The sequence below is a fragment of the Cervus elaphus genome, chromosome 21 (genome assembly GCF_910594005.1).
Source record: "Cervus elaphus chromosome 21, mCerEla1.1, whole genome shotgun sequence".
NCBI lineage: Eukaryota > Metazoa > Chordata > Mammalia > Artiodactyla > Cervidae > Cervus > Cervus elaphus.
This window is the reverse complement of record NC_057835.1, coordinates 82,136,000-82,162,650: the sequence shown is the minus strand read 5'-3', so window position 1 is coordinate 82,162,650 and position 26,651 is coordinate 82,136,000. Positions and strand designations below refer to the sequence as shown.

At 43.8% G+C, this 26,651-nt stretch overlaps 1 protein-coding gene across 1 annotated transcript in view; it reads left to right on the top strand.

The window, feature by feature from the left end:
- The window catches only part of SNTB1 (syntrophin beta 1), a 238,777-nt gene that overhangs the window by 85,362 nt on the left and 126,764 nt on the right, over window positions 1-26,651 (top strand). Inside the window, exon 2 of the mRNA XM_043879133.1 lies at window positions 18,799-19,015. Within this exon, the coding sequence (XP_043735068.1) occupies window positions 18,799-19,015 (217 nt within the window). The remainder of the gene's footprint in view (window positions 1-18,798; window positions 19,016-26,651) is intronic.

The window sequence follows — 26,651 nt, the reverse complement described above, 5'->3', positions numbered from 1 at the left end:
TGCCCTTGCGTGAATTATTTAGCAGTCCCCAAACTACTTCACAGGGCTAGCAACAACTTCTATTTCCAGTGGGAAATCATGAAGTTTTAGAATTTCAGGTGCAGGAGAAGGTAAATGCATCTGAACTGTCATGCTGGGACGTCCCTGGCGGTTCAGTGGGGAAGACTCTGCGTCCAATGCAGGGACTAGAGTTTGATCCCTGGTCAGGGAAATAAGATCCCACACGCTGAGTGGTGCAGCCAAAGAAAAACCCCAAAAACAAACAAAATCAAGATGCTCAGTTTCTTCCAAGGCGCTATCCAGTAGACGTCCTGCCTCCGAGAGCAACCACCCACGGCAGGGAATCCACAGCTTGTAGCTGTGGGCACTTCTGATTCTTAAAAGTTCTTATTCCCCAAAGTCAGGAACACCAGCTGTCCCAAGACAGAGACCTTTAACCTCTAGTATCCTTCCTGAGGGAGGAAGGACATATATTTTCAAAGTTAGCTGCTGGAAAAGATGATTAACTACAAGCATTGACCTTCACAAAATAGAGTGTAGAATGTCGGCTGAGGAACCAGTTCCATTCTGTGTACGTGTGAAGAAAATAACAGAATATGATGTGAATAGCTTAAATAGGGGTTAAAAAAATTTAAGGTTATTGCTATGTGACCACACTTTGGAGTGTATTTTGAGGGAGAATTGTTAATAATAATAATAATAATAATGGAATACTGCAGAGAGTGTATACTTACTTTATCCTCAAGCAGTTAGCCTGTAGCAGATGTATTTAAGGTATGAAAATGTATTTTTTATTCAATCATTTGTTTAATTTTGTTTACTTTTTTATTGAAGTTTATAGTTGATTTACAATGTTACGTTAATTTCAGGTGTACAGCAAGGAGGTTTAGTGATGTATGCGTTAATATATACTCATATATTCACCAAACATTTGTTAGGTATGAACTCAACCCTAAAACAGCAGGGAAGAAAGACTTGAGTTTTTCCTCCTGTGAAGGATCCCAGGGTCTGGTTGAAGAGAAGATGATTTAAATCATCCATTGTGTTCTACCAGGAACTGAAGAAATGTACCTGGATTAAATCAGAAGAAATTTCCCAAGGTAAATGGGACCGTCACAGATGGAATCAGCTAGTTGTCTTAATTGCATTCTCTGGAAACCCTAGTCCCTTGATGAGTTAGAGATCTGGCTTTTTGATTAGTCCAGACTCTTGATTGGTTTCTCAAAATTTCTCAAATATTTCCCCCACTGCCTTGCAAGCCAGACCGTATCATGAATACAGAGAGTGCTTAAAAAATATGAAACAAGGAGGAGGAGAAAAAAGAAAGAAGAATGCCACCACTCTTGCTTGGCATTTCAGCCTCTGGAGATGGGACCCTCTGTTCTCTGCCAAGTAGCTAATCTCAGTACTTGACTTCACTTGAAATCTTGCCTAGACATTTATTCAAGTCCTTTCCATCTTCTTTGCTTATAATGTTTCTAGGCATCTTCTTATGTTTATCACTCCTTTAAAGGAGACATCTTTAAATCATAAAAACCAAACCTCTCCTTTTCTCTTTTTAACTACTTTTCTTTCCCAGATGCCCAGCTCGTGTGAAGCACGCTTGTTTGCCCTTGTTTTCTGGTTGCTGCTGAGTCACTGCCAGCCTCGCATTTCGATGAGAATCAAGCAGCTTGAGCACTGGATAAAAATAAACCGTAGATCCCACCTAAATGCAAGCAATGCATCCTTCATTAACAGTGGGTAATATACCAAATTCTCTGTTCCTCTCCTAAGGATATTGTGAGCTTAATGAGACCAAACACATGCTTTGACTTTCATGCATTTAACTGGTTTTGGAGAAGTGACTGGCTTAAGTCCAGACTGGATGACCTTGAATATACTTTACTTATTTAAAGAAATGGAGCTACACATGTTGAGGAAGAATGAGAAGAAAATTACAAGATAAAGGTTGGATCTATTTTTACAACTTCTAGAGTTGTGTATTGAAAAAGAATTCCACTGTGACTGGGGATTTATGTCTTTTGGGTACATGATATTTCTCCAGTTTGTGCTATTATGTAGCTCATCTTTTCACAGAAATCCCAGAGTGCCAGCAGATCAAGAGGTTTAACATTTCAGATCCTTTCAGCATTCAGCAAATGCAATAAATATCAGAGGTGGCTTGGGTTGAATGTGAGAGCAGATGTTGTTTCCACAGGAAGCAGGAGAGAAACTTATACTCACAGACTGGTAGTAACATTGAGGAAATGTACTTCCATACCTCTCTCCAAATGTGACTTGATATTTTAATAAATTTTGTATACCTTTGCTTCCCTGGAGGGCATTATTCCTGCCCAAGTTGCCACCTGAACAAGGGATGGTTTCCAAAGCTCTTCTGTCAGTTCGGTTAACAGAGACTTCTGAACATTTTGCTTGAGGGTTTGGAATTTACTAATATATTGACATCTCATCCTCTAAGACTAATTCTTGGGAAAACTCTTTGGCAATAGTATCTGCTTCCTATTTAGATTTGAACACAAAGATTTTAGTGAAGAAAATCTCTGCCAGAAAGGACCTAAAATATCCATCTCAATGATTCTGTTTTTTCCTAGTGTGGGTTTATTTATTGTGGCCAAACCGCCTTCTGTGAAATGCAGCATTGGTGTCATACTTGTGCGGGCCAGGCTCCAGTTCCCTTGGAAAAATTGAATTACACAGCTGGCCAGAACTGCCAGCACAAGCTCTGGCCTCACTAAAGTTGAGTGTGACAGATGACGTTTTGCATGCTGATCTTTCAAATGCGATCTTCTGATGGAGGTAGGCCTCCGTCTCTGTGATGGGCAAAAAGGAATGTTTCAGAAGTACACTGGGAAGGTACTCTCTGCATATCCACTTACCCTGGTTGAAGGTTAAATTCAATCCATTTCCACCCCAAACTCCAGATATGTGTGCTCTGACATGGGGTGTCCTTAAACATGGAAAGAATGGGATATGAGAGATGCTAATAATGGACTCCTTTCTCCAAACATACTCCAACCTCTGATAGATTTAGATACTGTCCTCTTGGCTCTAACATTCTAGTGGTCCTGGGTTTCCTCTTTTGAATAAGAATAACTATTTTTGGTGTAGCCTTTAATAGGTAATAATATACATTATTTATTTTAATGCTTATATCAAATTATTATTGGGCATTAAATATTATTACATACTGTAACATGGGTTGCAGAAGGAAATGGCAACCCACTCCAATATTTTTGCCTGGAAAAATTCCATGGACAGAGAAACCTGGCGGGCTACAGTGCATGGGATCACAGAGAGTCAGACAAAACTTAGCGACTAACACATAACATGGGTAAATCTCAACAGTACTACCCTGAGTCAAAGGAGCCAGAAACACACTTGTACGTATTGTATGATTCCATTTATAGACAATTCTATAATAAAAAAAGCAAATCAGGTTGCTTGGTGGGAGGGGTTGCTGGGGAGGGTTGATTAAAAAGGATCATGAGGGAAATTTCTAGGTGGAAATGTTCTATCTTCATATGCATTCATCTGAGATCACTGAATGATGCAATAATACTTAAGATCTGAGCAGGTTTTAAAAATTATTACTTCTGTTGGTATATATAGATGAGGAGGCTGAGCTTTAGGAAAATCAAGTGAGCTCTCTGCTGATATGCAGCGGAAGGAGAGAGCTGTGCCTCCACTGGGTGGTCCTAACTCTTATATCCAGGTTTTTCTAAAACAATTTCCAAGAGCGATAATATTTACATTATTCCACTTTGAGGTCAATGAGTTTTCAGATGCGTGTCTTTCTGGGAATGTGTTGGGTTTCTGAGAGCGTGTGAGTGAGCACCAGAAAGAGAGAGGGGCCCGTGTCGCTGACCCGCGGCGTGTGTGAGGGTTAAGGGCTGGAGAACCAGCTCCGGCTCCCCCTCTGCAGCTGACTCTGCGTGTGACACTGGGCAAGGAATCCTGTCTGAGCTCCGTCTTCACGGGTCAGGTGGGCTGTTGTGAGGCATCACTGTAACCATTCATAGTGCGTAAGTGTCTATGAATTATCAATAAATGTGTGCTATTGTTAGTCACCATTTTGGTTAAAGGATGAATAAATGCCCTTGTGTTATCCACAGGTTTGCTGTGTCATTATATTTGTTATAATGTGAAAGTTTGTTTCTACTATACCTGCCCAAGTAGATACATAATTAATTTACCATCATTCTAAAGAGATGCATATGTGAAGCTAAGATTCAGTAGTTTTCAGTGCTTCCCTCCTTGACAGCCTTATTTTGGCAACAGGCATTGTCAAACAATTTATTAGTGTATGTACTTCTTTCTCCATGTGGATAATGCCATGTATTTTTCTAAATTCTTGGAGAAAACTAATTCCAACTATAATTCACTTACAAATCTATGATTCCATGAACTCTGGGAATGATTCACTGAATTATGTATTAATGTTTGTAAATGACTGTAGAACTTGTTTTCTTGGAAGTAATTAGTATATTATATAGTTTAATATATGTGGGCTTTCTTAAAGCACAATATTCCTTTTTAAAAATGTTTGAGTGTTATTCAAGGATTTAAAAAAGAAAAAGGAGTCTTTTTTTTGAGACATGATAAACAGACTATATAGCTTGGGTGGCAAAATTTGTTTTTCCAGTTCTGACTCTATTATTATGGATAGCATATTAAACTGTAAATGTTTGATTGTTATAAATCAAAGCCCTCTTGAGCAGACTCAAGTCACAAATCCTGCTTGAGTTGTAGGCTTATATTTTAGATAAGCCTTATCTGTTGAACAAAAAAAGAAAAAGGGGTAAAAATTTGGAACCTGGTAGGAAATAAAGCAGAAATGCTTTAAACTTTCTGGTTCAAGATGTCTGATAACACGTGCAACTCCTGTTTCTCTGGCATATTTGCATGGAGGGAAGCCTGGATACCTCGGATAATAGACAAAAATAATGGTCAGTCTGAAATTCACTGCCAGGATTTCCCATTTTGCAGCCCGTAAACTAGCGCGGGGAAGCGGTAGGACTTGGCCTCAGTGGGACTCGGGGGCAGTTTTGCCTCGCTGGTGGCTTAGACAGTAAGGAGTCTGTCTGCAGTGCAGGAAACCCAGGTTCACTCCCCGAGTCAGGAAGATCCCCTGGAGGAGGAAGCGGCAGCCCACTCCAGTGTTCTTGCCTGGAGAATCCCGTGGACAGAGGAGCCTGGTGGGCCACAGTCCACGGGGTCCAAGAGCAGGACACTGACTGACTCAGCACAAGCCGCAAGGACTTTCGGTTTGGATTCTTGTCTCAGTACAGGAGACACGCCTTCCAGGGCAACCAGCTCTCTCTTTAGGGTGCTCGGCACATGTGCTCAGCATGATCTAGCTGAATACTTACAGTGAATACGCGTGTCAGCCTCATTTAAGGGTTGCAGATACTGAGGTTTAGGGAAGTCAGGAGATGTTCCGCGCAGCCATTGGTCGGGGGGTCAGGAGCAGAAGCCAGGCAGTCCTGACTCTAGGTCTGTCGGCCTTTATCTGAGCTATTGAATCTTGAATAACCCAGTCATCCTCCCGTCGCTGAGTTTGAGCTTTCCCTTCAGAAAACCCACAGTCTCCTTTCTCTTTTTTCCTGCTCCCAGATTAGATCACAGAACATAGACTGTGTAGAACAGGAAATGGTTTAAGTCACCTGTTCAGTTCTCCAGTTCCCTTAAGTTTTGACCGTTACCTTTTGCCCTTTGCTTGGCCCTGAGCTGTCTGCAAAGATGTGGATGACTTGGAGCAGAAGACGGTATCGCTCAGGTTGCAATGCCTGACGTGACTCCCGGGTGTTGGATACCTGCCAGCCCCCTCTGCCCAGCACCCTGGTTTTCCGTGTCTGTTTCTGGGGGTTTGCCTTGGTTGGAAAGAATAAAGGGAGATACCATTTATGGAGCACCTTTTTAGTACCAGACTTTGTGCATATAGCATCTGGTTTAACACAACAGGCCCGTGTGATTAGTGTTACTTCATTTTTAAGAGAGGAAATCTCAGGCTTAGATAGTCTTAGCAATTTGCTCAAGCTCTCAGAGAGAATGAGAGAAGATTCTACATCAGATCTGGTTCCAAAAGACAGCTTAGCACAGCGCAGGGCGGGGGAAGCAGAAGGGCTTTGCAATTGGATCCAGGCTTGAGGGGATCGAGTCATGAAACACCCTGACTACGAGGCTGTATAAGGTCTTAGAGGAACTCTTTCAACTTCTGTGTCCTCATCAGTAAACTGTGACAAGTAGGAGTACCTGTTTTACAGGGTTGTTGTGAGAATTAAAAGACATAATCTATGTAAAATTCTGGACCTTTAGTTACCATTCAATAAGTGTTTAGCACCTTCTCCTGGATTGAGGTAAAGCTCTCACCCCTCCCCAAAGCTTCAGACTCAGAATTCTACTGCCGTTTAGCCTGTTCATGGATGGTCTATCTACATCTCAAGCCTTACATCTTCAAAACTTAAATAGTTTTGTCTCAAATCTGCACTTCTTAACATATATTCTGTTCTATTTAATGGCATCATTGTCTACCTAATTAACCAAGATATTTGATAGCTCCGATTTTATAGATAAGGAAGCTTGCAAACATTAGAGGTTACGTGATTTTTAATGACCACACAGAAAATTAGGACCCCAACTAGAATGGAAATCTAGGTATAATGAGCTCTAAGTACTTTACCTTATATCTTTTCTTTTCTTCCTCTCTTTCTCACTTACTCCCTTTTTTAAACCTTTCAGTCCTAAACTTTTAATTGCTTCTTGTCTTTTAACATTGCCTGGGGCCTCTAGTTATAATACTTAATAGTGTATTCATAGTGGGTGTCAGTTTTTTGGTCCTGATTTTAAGGGAGATGCTTCAGCATTTCCTCATTTATAATGTTTGATGTCAAGTGTTTTTTTTTTTTCCCCCTTTTTTCTGTTTTGTGTATGTGTGTGTTTTGTTTTTTGTTTTCGTAAATACTTTTGTCAAGTTAAAGAGGTTACCTTCTATTTTTGGTTTAAAAAAGGCTTTTTTATTTCATTATTAACTGCTTGCTAGTGTATAAAATGATTTTTCTCATTGAAGTCATCTTATGTTTTTCTCCTTTTTTTCCTGCTAACATACTGAATGACATTTATACATTTTCTAATATGTAACTGATTTTGCAATATTCAAATAACCCAAACATGGGCATGCTGTACTGTCTTTAATATATTATTTGGCTTAATTTGCTGATATTTTGTTTATAATTTTGCTCTTAATTTATGAATGAAATGGGTTGGCAGTTTTCATTTCTGAAATTTTTCTTGTCTGATTTTGTTTTTTTAATCTTCATAAAATGAACTGGGGAGTCTCATTCTCTATTTTCTGAAATAATTTGTATGATCTGTTCTTTGAAAAGTTGATAGAATTCACTAATAAGCTCTGTTTTCTTTGTGGGAAGAATATTGACCAATGCTTCCATTCCTTTAGGAGTTATAGGAATAGCCATGCTTCCTATTTGTACTTAGGTGAATTTTAGTAAGGTTCCCCCAGCAGAAATTTGTGCATTTCATCTAAGATTTCAAATTCATTATCATAAATCTGTCCAAAGTTCTATTTTTTTATCTTTTTAATCTCTTTCGTGACTAGTTATTTTCCCTTCTAGTTGTAATACTGACTTTCTATTACCTCTTTTTATTTAATCAGATGTGTCAGAAGGCTCTTTATTTTTTTAGTCTTTCCTATACCACCTTTAGATTTTTTCCTTTCTATAATCATGCATAATATGTTTATTAACTTAGTTCCTCCCAACACCCATACTTTTTCCAGCACCAGTTGTAACTCATTAGTTATCAAGTCACAATCATTTCGCCTATGCCTCCATGTCACCTGGACTATTTGTATTACTGCAGCTGAGGTTATTAGATTTGTTAGGTTAGATATTAGATTTGCAGCATGAGAGAACAGATTCCAGGTCTGCTTCTTACTTGAGGTGATATATTTAAGCCCTCTGAACCCCAGTTTGCCCACCTTTTTGCTGCTAAAGTTTCCCGTGAGTCTGTTTATTATAAAAAGTTGTATCTGTTTGTGGATGCTCACCATCACGCCTTCCTAAAAAGTGAAAGTCATTCAGTTGTGTCCAGCTCTTTGTGACCCCACGGCCTATACAGTCCCTGGAATTCTCCAGGCTAGAATACTGGAGTGGGTAGCCTTTCCCTTCTCCAGGGCATCTTCCCGACCCAGGAATCGAACCGGGGTCTCCTGCATTGCAGGTGGATTCTTTACCAACTGAGCTATCAGGGAAGCCCATTTTAAACATATCAAGCAACAAAACAAGCCCTTCTATCTTGACTGCTCAGAATCAAGGGGAGCTTCTGGAGGCTTGGAGGAAAGCTTATGAGGTCTGAGCCTCCTGGGTCTGGCAATCAGATCCAAGAAGCTTGCTCACGCCTCTCCTCTGGCACCCTGATCCGTTCTTGTAGTTCTTGGCGATTCCTCTCTCAAAAGACCTGTAAGCAGAGTCAAGCTGAGTATGGCTTGCAGGAAAAAAATCCAGCGCATCAAGTGTGGCCAATAGGCATTAATTCTGTTGAACAAACTGTGTTTGTGTACATGTATGTGTACTTGGGAGGCTTCCCAGGTGGCTCCGTGGTTGAGAAGTCCCCTGCCAATGCAGGAGACATAGGAGACGCAGGTTCAATCCCTGAGTGGGGAAGATCCCCTGGAGAAGGAAATGGCAACCCACTCCAGTATTCTTGCCTGGAGAATCCCGAAGATAGAGGAGCCTGGTGGGCTACAGTCCATAAGGTCGCTAAGAGTCAGACACAGCTGAGCAGACATGCATGCACATGTGTGCTTGAGAACGGGTGGAGTTTGGTGGGGAAAGTTAAGCTCTTACCCCCTGGGCCATGGACATCCCAGGCGAATAAATGCACAGCCAGCTTCTTACAGGACTTATTAGAGTTCATGCGTCATTTGGTGGGGTTGATGATACGCTTAAGTGAGGTTATGCACAAAGTGTGTTGTAAACAGTGAGCACTATGAAAATGGCAGGAGTTTGTGATGTTATCCAGCCTGATGGACACTGGTACCCTACCCCCATCTCCTTACTCCAGATGCTTCTGTAGTTGCTTTAGGTCTGCTGCATATCCAGGCGAGGGTGAAAAAGAAATTCAGACCTGGCCTGAGTCTGCCCTTGGTCATGATATTTTGTTCGCTTAATGTGTTTCCTTTGGAAAAGCTTGATGACTCTGGGCTTCTGCCACTGAAAAGTAACTGCCGTGTTACCGAGCCCCAAGTCTGACTTGCAGGATGTTGTTACCAAGCTACACCTGGAATAATAGGAGTTTGTTTTCCAGAGATACCTGTCAGGAGGAAGTGAGCGCAGCCTTTCCTGCCTCGTGACGTAAAGTCCTGTTCACACATGGTCTTCTGTCTGGAAAAGACTAAAAACAATATTATGGCTTGAGCATTCACACGTCCCTGCTGCCCATTACTCACTTCCTGTCTTCAGATGTTAGGGTATAGCTGTTAAAACAGTTACCGTATTTTCCCAAGGAAGAAAAACTATGATCGTTGGCGATGGTGAGGAGCCGACTAGTGAACTATTGGAAGATCAAGTCTGTAGACATCATTAGTCCATATTCTCTCAAGTACTTACTAATAACTAATGAATACACTTTAGTCCAATTGTGAGTATGTATTGAATTATGTGTTGTAGCAATCCCCAGATTTAATTGATGTGCAGTAAATGAATGAATGAAATGATACTTTATGTACTAAGTACTGATGATTTTGACGGTTCCTAGAGTTAAAAAGGGAGAAGGCAATGGCAACCCACTCCAGTACTCTTGCCTGGAAAATCCCATGGACGGAGGAGCCTGGTAGGCTGCAGTCCATGGGGTCGCTAGGAGTCGGACATGACTGAAGCAACTTAGCAGCAGCAGCAGAGTTAAAAAGTAGATAGGTGTTCTTGCAATACATGTTCTCATTTAAATTTCATAACAATAGTAGCAACAACATAGCAGTAACAGTTATATGCCAGTGCCAAGTGTATGCCAGACACTGTTCTAATGGCTTTGCATACATTTAAAAAAATTATTTAATCCTCACGACAATTCAATGACATAGGTCTTGTTATAATCAGGTGAGGAAGTGAGGTTCAGAGAGGTTACATACCTTGTTCAAAGAGGCCCAGCTTATAAAGTAGAAAGAAAAGGAAAGTTAGATTTAAGATTTGAACTGAGATCCTCTGACTCTGGGGCTTCCCTAGTAGCTCAGTCGGTAAAGAATCTGCCTGCATTGCAGGAGACCCAGGTTCGATCCCTAGGTCTGGAAGATTCCCTTGAGGAGGGCATGGCAACCCACTCCAGTATTCTTGCCTGGAGAATCCCATGGACAGAGGACCTGCTGGGCTCCAGTCCATGGGATCGCAAACAGTTGGACATGACTATGCAACTAACTTTCCTATCCTCTGACTCCAGAGCCCTTATTAAACTAGTGCATTTTATTGCCTCTGAAGAAGGCACTGTGTTCCGCATTTTATAAATGAGGCTTCTAAGATTTAGAGAGCTCAACAAACTGTCCCATTGTCACCTACTATGTAGCTAACAAACATATAGTAATAAAGAAATGGACAGCATGATTTTGCATGGTATACAACCATGACCCACCCTCACTGTATCAGAGTCATTAGATTCTGCATCTTCATGAACTGCATTCCAGAAGGAACATAAAACCTGATGATTTGAAGGGATTTTAGAAGCAGCTGTTCCTCTGCAGAGTAAAAGAATCTTTGCTGCCACATGGGAGATAGCTCATCCAGTTTCTGCTCGAATGTCACTCACGATAGGGAACTCTCTACTTCACAGCACTTCCTCACGTTGAACTCAAATGTAACCTCGTAATTTGTGCTCACTGATTGTGACTCCGGCCTGCAGAGATGCACATAGTGAGTTTGGCGCAACTCTTGGTTATTTAGGTGCCATAAACCTCCACTTTTTTTGGTTAACTTCTTTTTAAAATTTTTTTATTTATTTATTTGACTGCTCTGGGTCTTAGTTGTGGCGTGTGGAATCTCGTTCTGTGAGCAGGGCTGGAACCCAGGCCCCCTGTGTTGGGAGCATGGAGTCTTAGCCCCTGGACACCAGGGAAGTCCCTTGGCTGACTTCTAATGATGGTAACTGACCATTATGGTGTTTCCTACGCCAAGTTCCGTAGCAGTTTTTTACTTATATTAACTCATTTAATCCTCACAACAATCCTATGAGATAGGTGAAAAATAACACATGAGGAAACTGTTATTTGCTCAAGAGCTAGGGGATAGAATTGGACTCCTCAGACTCCAGACTTTTTGTCTTCACTACTGTGTTCTAATGTCTCTCATTTAACCTAAGTTTTCTTTATGTCTTGAACCTTTAACACCCCGGTTCTCCTGTTTGCATGTGTGCATGCATGCTTAGTCACTCAGTGGTGTCTGACTCTTTGCAACCCCGTGGACTGTGGCCCACCAGGCTCCTCGGTCCATGGGATTTTTCCAGGCATGAATACTGGAGTGGGTTGCCATTTCGTTCTCCAGGGAATCTTCCCGACCCAAGGGTCAAACTCTTGTCCTCTATGTCTCCTGCATTGGCAGGCAGATTCTTTACCCACTGAGCCATCGGGGAAGCCCCTCAGTTGCCCATAGGATTTGGTAAAAAGTCAGAAGGCACATCTGCCTAAGGCCAAAGGATTTGGCACACATTTTCACGGGGCTGTTTGTCAATGATGACAAAGAGCAGGATAAGAAATATTCTTTTAAAAAACAAGAATGTCAGAAGAGGCAGTTTCCCAAGGAATCATAGGGTATTTGAAGGACAGGAACCTTATTTCCCAGTCCTTGCAGGTGAGGAGGAGACCCGGGAGGTGAAATGACTTGCCCAGGGCTGGAGAGCTAGTGAGCGCAGGGTTGGAACTGGAACTAGTCCCTGACGCCCAGGGCCAATTCTCTTTCCAGCTCACCACTCGGCCTCCTGAGAGATCAGCTGTAGTTCCTGAGAAGTCTGTTATACCTCTTTCATCATTTTTTGGTCCTTTTGGAAATATTGATGATCTCCCGCTGTGTCTTCCCTAATATGACCCAGGAAATGGCTTTAAGAGAAGCCTCACGTGTATTGCGTTTTTGTCAGCAAACCCCACTGTCACCAACTTGTCCCCCATTTTCACTGAAGGTCTGAAAACTGAGGTTTCTTGCCTCCAGCTGATCTCTTTTCCCCTTAATCACACTGGAAAATGTACATTTCATGTTCCCATCCCTTAGAGTCATGAAATATTTCTTTTCCTTCCTGTAATCTGGAAATCCCTTTTTTGTTGTTTTGTTGCTATTTTTAAGAGGAAAACTTGCACATAACAAAGGGACTTGCTGGTTCTTCAGAAACCAGCCTGGTAGGGGAGTCGATTGGATCTGCCTAAAGCATTTCCTCATTAGTAGCCTGTGTCTGCTTTTCCTTTCAAATGTCAGCTGGCCTCCTCAACAAAGATTTAATTGTGGCAACTCAGGGCCTTTGCAAACAAGGGCTTTACTGACTGTTTTTTTTTTGAAATCTTCACATCTGTCCACCTTGCAGATGAAAAACTGGAAACATACTGAAAGCGACTTTGGTGCATTATTGGTTTGAGGACCCCTTCTTACTTCTCTTTTCCCCCCTCTTTTGCAAGAGAAGACTGAAATTTTCATTGCTCAACCATGTTTTTTACTTCATCACGCCTAGAAAGGGCATGGTTTTATTAATCAGTCCTGATTAGGAGGTGCCCCGAGCCCAGGCCTGGCTGCTTCTTGACCAGTTTCAACAGTTCTTTGCCCAAAATTACTGTCTGTGAGCACAGGGAGGCATAATTATGCCCACACTAGCTGCTCAGTTCTGCCAGGTTAAACCCTCTATTATGAATACACATTACAGTGTCTTAAAAGGCGCTTGCTGAAATGCCATAATTTAATAGTTCAGGCTTACAAAATCAAGCTCTCTTATGTTACCGGCAGTAGCCTCTTAATTGGATGTTTTCTCCCAGTACAGAAAAATGTTGGCTTAAATACACAGACATACACACACGCACACACACACACTCTCTCTCTCATCCAATTAAATTTTTTTAAAGTGTGAGAAAGAGTATCACTCCGTGGTTAAAAGGAGGGACTCAGGAGCCAGACTGCCTGGATTTGACTCGTGTTATCTGCCACTTCCCTGCCTTCTAACTTGGGCATATGATTTACTCTGTCTTTCTCTCTATTGCAGAGTCTGGTTAAATGGGAATGCTTGCAATGTCTGTATCCCAGGATTGCTGTGAGGTTCAAGTGAGTACACAGCAAACACTTCGCAGCGTTCAAGGAACCTAGTCGTTCTTTCTTTCACTGATTGCTCCAATACATTCACTTGTGTTTATGTCTTTTAAAGAGACATAAATTATAGCTTCCCAGGTGGCACTAGTGGTAGACAACCGGCCTGCCAGTGCAGGAACCTGAGATGCAGGCTCGATCCCTGGGTCAGGAAGATCCCCTAGCAGAGGAAGTGGCAACCCGCTCCAGTGTTCTTGCCTGGAGAATCCCATGGACAGAGGAGCCTGGCGGGCTGCAGTCCATGGGGTCGAAGAGAATCAGACATGGCTGAAACAACTTGGCACATGTCTTGTAAAATCTAATTGTGTTAAGCTGGCATGATTAGGGCAGTCTCCTTGTGGCAAAAGCTAAGTATTGCCCCCTTTTCTTATCCCACAGTAGTAGCCTCCCCTCTCACTAACTTTTAGCCAGGTTGGCATAGAGCTGTCAAGAGTTAAGAGTAAATTTCTATCTAGAAGTGACCATGTGACTAAATTCTGGCTGATGGGCTGTAAGCAGATAATGTGTCAGCTTCTTAAAACTGACCCTGAAGGAAGAAGGACAGTGTGTCTTTTACTTTTTCCTTCTTCCTACTAATGGGAATTTGGTTGTGATGGCTGGAACCCAAGCAGCACTGTTGAGTCATTAGATGGCAGGTTGATAATGTACAGCAGGAAGCCTGAGGACCTGAAAACTTCAGGGAACTGAGAGTTGCCCTGCAGCCCTTTTGTTTCACCCTAGACTTTTGGTAAAAGAAAAGCAAATCTTGGTATTATTTAATACACTTATTACTGTCAAATCTAGTCTTAGTACATGTGCTCCAATGTTCACTGCAGCTCTCTTTACAATAGCTAGGACATGGAAGCAACCTAGATGTCCACTGACAGGTGAATGATTAAGAGAGCTATGGTACGTATACACAATGGAATATTACTCGGCTATAAAAAAGGAATGCATTTGAGTCAGTCCTAATGAGGTGGATGAACCTAGAGCTTATTATACTGAGTAAAGTAAGTCAGAAAGAGAAAAGCAAATATCGTATAGTGACGTATATATATATGGCATCTAGAAAGATAGTACTGATGAACCTATTTGCAGCAGTGGAGACACAGACGTAGAGAACAGACTCGTGGACACGGCTTGCAGGGAGGAAGGAGAGGGCGGGACATATGGAGAGTGTAACGTGGAAACTTACGTTACCGTAGACAAGATAGACAGCCCACGGGAATTTGCTGTGTGACTCAGGAACTGGGGTTCAGTAACAACCTCGAGGGGTGGGAGGGGACACGGGTAAACCTATGGCTGATTCATGTTGATGTCTGGTAGAAACCAACACAGTACTGTAAAGCAATTATCCTTCAATCAAAAATACATAAATTAAAAAAAAATCTAGTCTTAGGTAACCCTTTACCCTCTTGAATTAAACCACACTGCTTGATAAATCTTTGCTTCTAGGTTAAGATTTGCTATACTTCCCCAGCCTCTACTCATGATGGACAAAACCACACATTTCTGTAATGATTCACACCTTGTATGAATATTCTGAGTGTTCATGGTATCTCTGGAAGTAAGCCCTGAAGGCCGTGTAACTGGTAGGTCAGCATCTAGCATCTTCTCCCTCTGCTATACCCAGTCTCTCTTTCCTGGTGCATCCTTGCTTACTGAGTCGCTTCAGTCATGTCTGACTCTGCAACACTATGGACTGTAGTCCACCAGGCTCCTCTGTCCATGGGATTCTCTAGGCAAGAATACTGGGTTTTCTTACCTGGAGTGGGTTGCCGTGCCCTCCTCCAGGGGATCTTCCTGACGCAGGGATTGAACCTGCGTTGGCAGATGGGCTGTTTGCCACCAGTGCCACCTGGAAGCCCCTCTTTTCTGGAGTTCTCTCTAAATCTGACCCTCAGTTCTACCATTCTCTTGCTCCTAGATCACCAGGGCTGTAGCTATTGCCTACCAAATAAAGAATAACTAACCCTGTTAGCCCATTTTGAATACTTCATCTCGGTGGGCTAGCCAGATTTCATGAAAGAATATTATCTCTGGGAAATCAAACCCAGCTTTACCAGCCACTAGCCACTTAAGTTAAATTTCTGAGCATTGGTGTGTTAATGTGTAAAATAATATATTTGTCTTGCAAGGAATAACCTATGTAAAGCTCCTAGTGGCCCCAGAATTAGAATAGCCATATGTTTCTTTCTAACAGGGTCTGAAAGGGATAGCAACGTAATGTATTTTTCTTTTAAAATGTATTCTTTTATTGCTTGTGGATACATAGATACTTGGTGGCTCAGATGGTAAAGAATCTGCCTGCAATGTGAGAGACCTGGGTTCGATTTCTGGGTTGGGAAGATACCCTAGAGGAGGGCATGGCAACCCACTCCAGTATTCTTGCCTGGAGAATCCCATGGACAGAGGACCTGGTGGGTTACAGCCCATGGGGTCACAAAGAGTTGGACATGACTGAGCACGCATGCATGCACATGGACACTTGATAAATGAAAGATCCCTTATCCATTTCTTCTCCAGACCTGATTTTCTTGTATATAAAGTGAGGCTTTAAATGGTCATTTTAAAGCTTACATGCGGGAAGCTATGGAAGGCCCCTGATTCCAGACTTGGCACTAAGTGTATGATGGATGTTCTTTCTTTATCCCCCTTCCAGACTGAGGTCTGATTTTCCTTTTCTATGGAGTTGTGATAAAAATTGTAAATCAGAGTACATTATGTAAAAGGGCTTCCCCGGTGGTTCAGTGACACAGGAGACTCAGGTTCAATCCCTGTGTTGGGAAGATCCCTTGGAGGAGGATATGGCAACCCACTCCAGTATTCTTGTCTGGAGAATCCCACGGATGGGGGAGCCTGACGGCTACAGTCCATGGGGTCGCACAGAGTTGGACACAACTGAAGCAACTGAGCATGCATGCATGCACATTATATAAAACGACTTTTATTCTTACCTCTACTTAACTACCCTTTAAAGTCAAGTTCAAATCCACCCACTCCAAGAAGCATCCCTGGATTGCCACTTCTGCAACACTCACCCTCTCCTCCAGCCAGAAGGATAATAATGCAATCAATGGAGAATCGTCAAACGATCTTGGGTGTGATACTTGAGTTTCCCACTATCAATAAGCATAATTCAACAATATACAGAGCTAAGCAGAGTTCTAGCTTCTACAAAAACATAATCGGAGATAAAAAAAAAATTCAGTAACATCAGAAGAGGTCTATTTATTCCAGTTTTTAGACAGCTTAAACCTGTCCCACTGAATTTTCTGCCTTTGTTCATAGATATGTCTGTGCTCCTTTTTAAATGGTATTTCTTAAAATACACTGTTCGTGAATAATCTTTCTTCTGTCTGCAACCTGTGCTAACAGGTTTGCAGCAACCAGGGAGCTGTTTTCTCCCAATTGCATTTATATTCAGTGAAAATCCTGAAATCTTTTCAAATATGTATTGGTGCTAAATGACATCTCCTCTGTCTTAAATTAATAACTGCTGGTTTTAATATCTACGGTTGGATCTCCCAATATATGCCCATATTGCATGCATCTGGGTATGTTTGGTCTGCTTATTAAATTGTTGTGAACCTAACCTGTCACTCAAACTCCTAGATGCATTTTTCTGATGAGTTCTTCCAGGGTCCTTTTTTCTTGTTATAGCTTATTCTGCTTTATGCCATCGCTTATATCCTTGTTTTATGCCGCAGTTTTAGGTGGGGTTCCAGAGAAGCAGATCCTCTGTCTGGAGGATGGAGCAGTGGGCCTCTAGTCTCTCGGGTTGATCACTTCTGATGTCCAAGAGCAGTGTTCCGGAATGGGAGAGCAGCTCAGAGTGGTTCTCAGCAACACATGGCAGCTAGGATACAGGTCCTGCAGAAAAGGGCCTGCTGGCACACAGCAGCATCCAGGACAATGCCCTGTGACTTTGTTACTCTTAAGTACGGAAACCACACTCTGTTTGTTCCTGTAGTCTCCAGGAACCTGACTCCGTGTCTCCTGCAGGGAAGCCACTAGTTTGTGCAACTCAATCGCCCAAGATCTGGAGGAACTGCCCCTTGGGTTTGCCACCCATTTTTAATCCACTGCCATTTGTAATACCAGATGCCATTAAGGGACTTAGCCAGGTCCCTCCCACAGCCCCAAGCAGCAGAGAACCAGGCTGTGTGAATGGCAGAAAGAAGGATATGGAAGTTTATATTGCGTGTTTCAAGAATCCGGTTGCCTTGTCAACTCAAATGCTCTCTAAGGACCAAATGCTTAAATTCAGAATCAGCAAATAATAGCTTAATGTGTGCTTAGTCCATAGTTGTGTCCAACTCTTTGTGACCCTTTGGATTGTAGCCCGCCAGGCTCCTCTGTCCATGAAATTTTCCAGGCAAGAATACTGGAGTGGGTTGCCATTTCCTTCTTCAGGGGATCTTCCTGGTCCAGGGATGGAACCCAGGCCTCCTGCGTTGCAGGCAGATTCTTTATCATCTGAGCCACCAGAGAAGCCCCAAGTAACACCTTAAGATCAAGTAAACATATCAGAGAGCAGAATTTCAGTCTGCCCCACTCAGCTCTTAAACAATTTTGTTTCTTTAAATTTTAAAACACAATGGCTAAACATGACAATGATATAAAAGAGTAATAAATGAATAATAAAGTCTATTTCTCCATCATCTTGAGTTTCATATCCACTCCCAGAGCTAACTACCATTAACATTTTCTTGGATTTCTATCCATAAATTGTAGTAGCTACAAAAGCATATATATCTATGATTGTATACACAAATGATTACAGTATATGCACTGTTCTCTATAGCTTTTTTAAAAACGGATCGTCGATCTTGTAGGCTTTTCTACATCAAGACATCTGTATCTACCCATTTTTAAATGAATGTAAAGGTGTCTTTGGAGAAGGAAATGTCAACCCACTCCAATTTCTTTAATCAGTTCTCTTTTATTGGACATTTAGATTGTTCCTGGTTTTCAGCTCTTACAAGTAATATTTTTGCCATCATAGATTTTTACCATTACAGAATAAGTGGTTTTTTGTGTATTTCTTTACATACATGTTCTCAGCACTGTTTTTTGAAAAGATTGTCCGTGCTTCCCAACAGAATAACGGTAATGTGGATGGTCAGTGTGGGCACCAGATACCCTACACCTATACTGAATAATTGTGTGTTTCTTTTGCCTAAGATACGCTTTCTCAGTCTCTCTTCATTTGTTTTCCCGCCTCTTCCCCAGAATGCACCTTATAATCAGAAAAGATAGATGTTGTCATAATCGAAAAAAGCTGAGAGTCGTTTCTCAAGTTCAGGTCACCTTAATGGCGAGTTCTGAAAACCACGTTGGCACCCAATTTAAGGGACAGACAACTATTATCGGGGGAATGCAAGAGGGTCCTGTGCGGAGCTGGTCTTGCGCGTCTCCGGAAGCCCCGGCCGGGACCCTCCGCGCTGACCGAGGCTCACTCTCCGCTCTCTGCTTGCAGTGAAGTACATGCGGGAGGCCACCCCCTACGTGACCAAGGGCTCGCCGGTGTCCGAGATCGGCTGGGAGACCCCGCCGCCCGAGTCCCCGCGGCTCGGGGCCGGCGCCCCGGACCCGCTGGCGTCGCAGCCGCCGTCCTTCCACCGAGACCGGAGGAGCATCCCCCTCAGGATGTGCTTCGTCACCCGCAGCCTGGCGCCGGCCGACCCCGAGAGCAGGTACGAGCGGGAGCCGCGCCTGGGACCCCGAGCGTGTGTATGAAGCGCGCCCCCCTCCTCCCTTGCTCCTCCTCCTTTATCCTCATGAGGAATCTGTGTGTTAAGCTCTCTTCGTTGGGTGTGCCTCTGCCGGACGCTGGGCCAGTTTCTCAAGCTCTGAGCCTCAGTTTTGGCTTCTGTAAAATGGAAATAATTGAAATCCCTACTTCCCTGAGTTATGAAGACTGAATAAGGAAATCCAAGTGAAGTAGTTAGCCCAGAGGAGCCTTCCATGAATATAGGCTGTAATACTATTATTGATGTCAGTGGTAAAAAGCATGGGCTTCCCTGGTAGCTCAGTGGTAAAGAATCTGCCTGCCATGCAGGAGCTGTGGGACTGTTCAGTCCCTGGGTAAGGAAAATCCCCTGAAGGAGGGAATGGCAACCCGCTCCAGTATTCTTGCCTGGAGAACTCCGTGGACATGTACTTTGGTGGGCTACAGGCCATGGGGTCGCAGAGGGCCAGACACCAGTGAAGGGCCTGAGCACGCGTGCACGGTAATAAGCATGTAGGCCTCCCTGGTGCCCTCACCTGTGCCCTTGGAAGGTTCAGGCAGAGGATCTTCAATGCTGTTTTCTTCTCTGAACCTCTCTTTATTCTCAAGAGAGGAAACGGAGTGGTCTGGATCCAAGCCTAGGGTGCAGTTTCCCAAAGTCTGTAGGTGACTTCTTTGTCACAGGCTAGATGCATAAACCAATCCATGGCAATCAGAAGGAGACCAGGCAAGATGAGCAAATATTTGGGGTCTCTCTTGCCCCCAAAGTCTTCATCTCCTTTGCTCAGAAAATGTACATCTGGAATGAAAAGAAAAGACGTGTAGAAAGGAAAGAGGGAAATGGAGCCAGCGAAGGGGGAATCTCGGGGACTTTTGCATCCACATTTAGATGCTAAAAATAGACAGCTCTCCTGGCCCTTATTTATAACATCTGTGGGACAGCTGTGACCCTCTCGAGGAGGAAGTACTTGCTAGGTTCAGGGCTGCTGGTGGGGAAAACCCAAAGGAAATAGAAACAAGGAGAAAGTTGCCTCCTTGGCTCCCAGCTTTTTGGTTCTCTTCCCTGTGAACTTAGGCTGAGGAAGCTGCCGGCCCTTCTGACCTTCTGACCCCAGCCAGCTGCCGTCTACTCGGTCAGTAGTACCTGCACAGGGGTCAGAGATGGGCCTTCGTGTGAGACAGCCAGCCCCGCAGAAAAGCGCGGAGGAGGCGCGGAGGGTGGTTCCCAGGGGGCCCGCCTGCCCTGTCCTCACGACTGCTCGGTTCATGCCACCTTCCCGGGCTGCAGGGGACGTCCTACGCACTGAGTTTCCTCTTCCCTGACTTTTTTACCCACCCAGTCAGACCAAGTCCTTTCTCCCGAGAGTCTGAGTTCTCAGATTTCAGATCTGATGAATTCATAACTTACCCACTGCTGGTCTTGTGCCGGGCAGCATGCTAATTACTTTAGCCCAGAGACTGCAGAGTGCCCGCCTTCTGGTGTGCCTAGCCCACAGTTATGTTTTTTTAATGGTCTATCTAGGGTTGCAAAGACATCTGTGAATTAGTTGCCACATTGACTAGTTGCGAAATTTCATGTTAAAAAGCCAGATTTGTGCTTTTCTAGAAAAATTAGAAGATCTAGTGATATCCTTAGGCCTACATTGCTGCAGGCAGGGCTGTAATCTGTAAGAGCCCAGAAAAGACCTCTCCTTTGAGAAGAGAAGAGCTCTTCTCATCAGTCCTAATGCCTTACACTTAAGGGATTCAGTTCATTATCTGCCTGGGTCTTCACATTTTCCGCCTAGTCCTTGAATCTGTAACCATGCTTAGACCTCTGAGTCTCAGTCATCATCCCCATTCTACAGATAAGGATAACTGAGGCTCGGGGCTTATATAAGTTCCTGTCTTCATAACTAGTATATGATACAACTGGGCTTTCATCTTGTTCCCATAGAATGGGTGACAGTGTTAGTTTACCATTACCAGAAAAATACAGAGACTAGAAAACTTTGGTTTTCGTAGAAGTGGTTAATGCATTGGGGAGAGGGTTTGAGACAATGTCTAGGGTTCCTTTCAACTGTGGACTTACATGTGGCCACATTTCTCTCAAGCATTTAATTACCTGTTAAAGAATCTTTGGAGAGACATCAGGCTTTAGGTCAAAAGTTGATAGTTGATTTACAAGGTTGTGTTAATTTCTACTATATAGCAAAGTTATTCAGTTATATTATACATATATACACTCTTTTTAGTATCCTTTTCCATTATGACTTATCCCAGGATATTGAATATAGTTCCCATTTTTTAAACTTTTATGTTGGTGCTCTTCAAGTTGATCACTGATAAGTGTATGTAGGGGCTCCTACGTAGTGAGGGAAAGTCTGTCCTCTCGGGTGTGAGAACCAGCAGGGTGTGACTACAAATGAGAATCCAGCTAAGCTAGAGGGTCCAGGAGGGGATTTTTGTCCAAACAGACCCAAAACTGCTGACGGTAAATTAACCTTTCACAGTAAATCTGTATATCACATCACCATGATGTAAACTTTACATATCTTATAATTTTTTCAGTTATACCTCATTAAAACTGTAAAAAAAAAAGACTAGGTGACCCTGGTTGAATAAGAGACGAAAAGAAAAAAGCAACAAATACTTTGTGAAACTCAAGTCACGTGCTAGGCAGAGTATAATATACCATTCAAAAATATGGACTTCGCAAGACTTTCTTGGTGATTCAGTGGTTAAGGCTTCAAGCTTCCAATGCAGGAAATGCAGGTTCAATGCTTGGTCTGGGAACTAAGATCATGCATGCCATGTGGCACAGTCAAAAAAATGTTTAAAAAGAAATATGGTGTAGGGCTGGGCAGATTATACAAAGCAAATGCAAACTAACAGCGAAAACAAACAAAAAAAGCATCAATTTAACTTGATATATGACAGGGTAAAGTGAGACTGAAAAGCACAAAGCAAGACGAAGAAGGACTGTTTTATGCTTAAGGTCAGAGTTCACAGGAACAGAGTCTTCAGCAGTTATGAATGCACATCAAGGCACACAGCAGCAACCTCTACAGCAAAATCTGCGTGAAATGCAAGAAGAAATAGAAGCACACGAATATTAAGTAGTTCAACATGCTCATCTCAACCCAAGACAGGGCAGAAGATAAATAAAGGTACTAAAGCCCCAAGCAGCATAATTAAGGGACATCTGGGTACATCACAGTCTTTGTACCCTGATAATAAAGAATACAGTTTTCTTTTCAAATCCACATAGAACATTCCCCAAATTAACCATAGATTAAGTCACCAAAAATTCTGTAAGTTCCATAAGGCAGAAATAATACAGACAATATCCTCTAATGATTGTAGAGTAAAACTAGAAAGTCAATAACAAAACCAAAGCCCAGAAAGCCTTTCTTCATGGACTTTTCAAAAGCTCTCTCTGAGATAAACAGCTCTTGGGTTAACAGGGAAATAGAAACTGAAAGTGTAGCTTTTTAAAAAGTAATGAAAATAATGCATATATTAAATATAAAAGGGAAAGAAGGGAAAAGAGAGGGTGTTGAATTTTATCAGCTAACTCTATGGTGGAATCTTAGCTCCATCACTTATGTGTGAATTTAAGTATCTCATTTAATCCAAATAACCTTAGGTCATAGGTACTCTAATCTCTATTTTAGATGCCTGTGCATGCTCAGTCATGTCCAACTCTTTGCGACCCCATGGACTGTAGCCTGCCAGGCTCCATGGAATTTTCCAGGCAAGAGTACTGGAGTGGGTTACCATTTACTTCTCCAGGGGACCTTCCCAACCCAGGGGTCAAACCCGAGGCTCCTGCATTGGCAGGTGGATTCTTTACCACTGAGTCACCTGGGAGGGCAATCTCTATGTCATAGACAGTGTTCAGAAACAAGAATTGAAGCCAACAGGAAATCTGGAATTCAGACCCAGGCCTGGCTGACACCAAGCTCAGTTTCTTAATGAAGATACCCCGTTGCTTCCAGTTTTCAGCACCTGACAACCCAGCCCCCCTGAGCTGTGAGCACCGTGACCAGGAATTAATGGTCGCCTGGCTGCTAAAACCTCAGCTTCTCGGGGCTAATCCCCTCGGTTGGTGACACACAGCCACTTAGAGTTTGCATTAAAAGCTCTAATGTTCAATTTCTCAAATCAAAACAGCCTTAGAACAGCAGGTAGCATTGCTGCTCTTTCCATGAAAAAGGTCACCCAGCAGGAACTGAATCCACAAGAATATGTCACTGCTAGGGCTGCTTGTCAAGGTTGCAGTAGTTTTTTCTCTTTGAATTCCACCTCTTAAATATCTCTTGTGTTTCATGGTCCCCTCTTTGCCTTCATGGCCACTGCCCTCGTCCAGGCCCATACTGCTCCGCATCCTCGAGACTGAAATCTCCAGCCTCTGGGCTGAGGATCCACAGCAGCGTCAGATTAGAAACAAAGTGCACAGCAAATGTAACCCGCGTGAATCGTCCTGAAACCATCCTGCCTCCCACCCCTGGTCCGTGGAAAAATTGTCTGCCATGAAACCGGCCCCTGGTGCCAAAAGATCGGGCACCCCTGGTCTACACTATTTGGGCAGATTTTTACTGGATGCTTCTCTGGTGGCTCGGATGGCAAAGTCTGGTTTCAACCTGGTTTGAATCCAGTTTCAATCCCTGGATTGGGAAGATCCCCTGGAGAAGGGAATGATTACCCACTCCAGTATTCTTGCCTGGAGAATCCCATGGACAGAGGAGCCTGGCGGGCTACAGTCCACGGGGTCACAAAAGAGTTGGACACAACAGCAACTAACACTTGCTCTACTTTTCGAGTTTCTGGTTTGCCCTCTGTCATCCCTGACGTCTGCCCTACTTACAGCCAGCCAAGGGAGTGTGAAACATTCAGATTTTGTCCATTTGGTCAAAACAGCTTCCTGTCGCCTTCACTAGTATTGAAGCTCCTCAGCACTGGGATTCTGCAGTCTCTCCTAACCGCCAGCTCTGCTGCCCCCCCGTCGTTTACGCCCAGGAGCCCTTAAACACCCATGCCTGCCCTGCGCTCGCCTCCCCGGCAGCTTCCGAGCCACCCTTCAGCCTCGGCACATGGTCCGTTCATGACAGCCTCCTTTATAATGACTTAAGATTTTTGTTTCTAACGTGATTACCCAGTTCCTAAAGTCAGAAGACCCTTGAGGTCTGGGATGCCCTGTGCTTTTATTTTAATATCCCAGCTTTCTAAAAGTTATTATGAAGAGAGGTAGGCAGCAAGTGATAGAGAACATGGAGGGAAGTATTAACAGTGAGTGTACCTGAGCACTCATGTATTCTTGGCACCATTGCTCATTTGCCATGTTTTCTATAAATTTGAAATTATTTCTTAAAAAAAGTTAAAGACCTGCACACTGCCAAAAAAATCTCAGCTTTCTAGAACATTGCTTTATACAAAGAAGGCATTCAAAAATATATGATATGTTAATAACTGATAAATGGCATATTTATCTGCCCATTTTGGGTATTCTTACCTCTTCAGAAAGTTCTTTTTAAAAAATCATTCACTAGATAGTCTTGGAAATAAGAGGAAAAACACCGTTCTATCCTGCCAGGCTCAGCAAACTTAAATCAAAAGAATTCATTACCCAGCCTATTACTGGGTTAAAAGCAGACGAACCGATAGGGAGGGTGGGGTACATACAGAACTTGGTTCATGACTCTGTGTGATGTTAATAGTAGCAGACCCTACTGCAGATCCTCATGGTTAAACTGTGGAGCAAGGTGCACAGTGTTTCTGTTTAAAGGTTTGTTTATGTGTGTCTGTGGTGGCTCTTCCTAGCTGTAGCGTGCTTTCTCCAGATGCAGTGGGCGGGGCTCTGCTTTCCTGGGGGGGCGTGGGCTCCTCACTGCGGTGGGCTCTCTCATGGGGCATGGGCTCCTCACTGCGGTGGCCTCTCTGGTGGGGCGTGGGCTCCTCACTGAGGTGGCCTCTCTCTCAGGGGGCGTGGGCTCCTCACTGCAGTGGCCTCTCTCTCAGGGGGCGTGGGCTCCTCACTGAGGTGGCCTCTCTCTCATGGGGCGTGGGCTCCTCACTGAGGTGGCCTCTCTTGGGTGTGGGCTCCTCACTGAGGTGGCCTCTCTCGGGTGTGGGCTCCTCACTGAGGAGGCCTCTCTCTCATGGGGCGTGGGCTCCTCACTGAGGAGGCCTCTCTCTCATGGGGCGTGGGCTCCTCACTGAGGTGGCCTCTCTCAGGGGGCGTGGGCTCCTCACTGCGGTGGCCTCTCTCTCGTGGGGTGTGGGCTCTTGGTGTTCGGCCTTCAGTAGCTGTTCATGGGCTTAGTCTTATGTGGGATCTTCCTGGACCAGGGATCGCGCTGCATTGCAAGGTAGATTCTTAACCACTGGACCACCAGAGAAGCCCAAAGCACAGTCTTTTTGTGAAAAACAGTGTACATCTCTGTTTACAACAGTGAAAGCGTTGCTGTGGTCCCAAATGGAAGAGCTCCACTCAGCACTCCATGGTTCAGAGGGTATGCTTTGATAAATCCTATAGTGTGCACGGGTTTGTTCCCGCAAAGTTCCCTCAATGATGTCACCGCAGTCCAGCACCCAGACTTCAGCCACGGGGAATCAGAAACCTCTTAGAGACACAGTGGACCCATCTCCAATGTCAAGAGGTGGATACCTGTTAACCGAACAAGTCAGGATTCACTTGTAACGGGCAGTACGATTGTCAAGCAGATGGAAACACTCATATAGGAGGATCCTCGTGTCCCCATTAGGGGCAGGCCATATTGGAAGACCAGTGTAAATAATAAGTAGAATACCAGAACTCCAAGTAACAAAACCACAGAGGGCTTTCAAGGTGACCTAAGCAATGCATTCTTTCCACGTAGGCCAGCTCTGTGAGAAATTCAGCTGTCACCAAGGTTACCAAGACAAGATACGCCAATCGACCTTAAGAAATGTATTTTAGATGAGGAAGCTGGAAGCCATGCCTTCCCAGATCCAAGTGTCAGTTGCTCAGTCGTGCCGGTCTCTTTGCGACCCCATGGACTGTAGCCCACGAGGCTCCTCGTCCGTGGGATTCTCCAGGCGGGAACACTGCAGTGGGCTGCCCTTTCCTCCTCCAGGGTGGCCGTTGTGTCAGTCTCTGCTCCAGTGGGACTCCTGCCTGCTTCGGCCTGTGTATAGATGGGCCGGGTTTCCCAGGCGGCTCTCCCTTGCCCTCTGGTCTTATTCCTGATGGAATCAGAACAGTGGGCTGAGTTTTTCTGATCAAATTAAATCATTTTCCAGTTCTGGCGCCCTGAAGTTGCTCCCTTACTCCCTTGTTCAGAGTTTTCGATGATGCCAAAAACTTCAGTTACACATCTATAAACAGATGGTGTTTCAGTGGCTCCCCTGCAACGGAAGAGTCATCATTTTACTGGTTTAGCCTTATTTTCTCCTTTTCCAATGTTGCTGTCCCCCTCCACCCTCAGAGCTTAGGTAAGATTCTCAACTGTACTCTTTAAACTTGAAGACAATTAGGACACGCCTGGTGTCCAGTGCACAAGACTCTGAACTCCCGAAGCAGGGGGCCTGGGTCTAATCCCTAGCTGGGGACACAGATTCCCACACTCCACAGCTGAGGG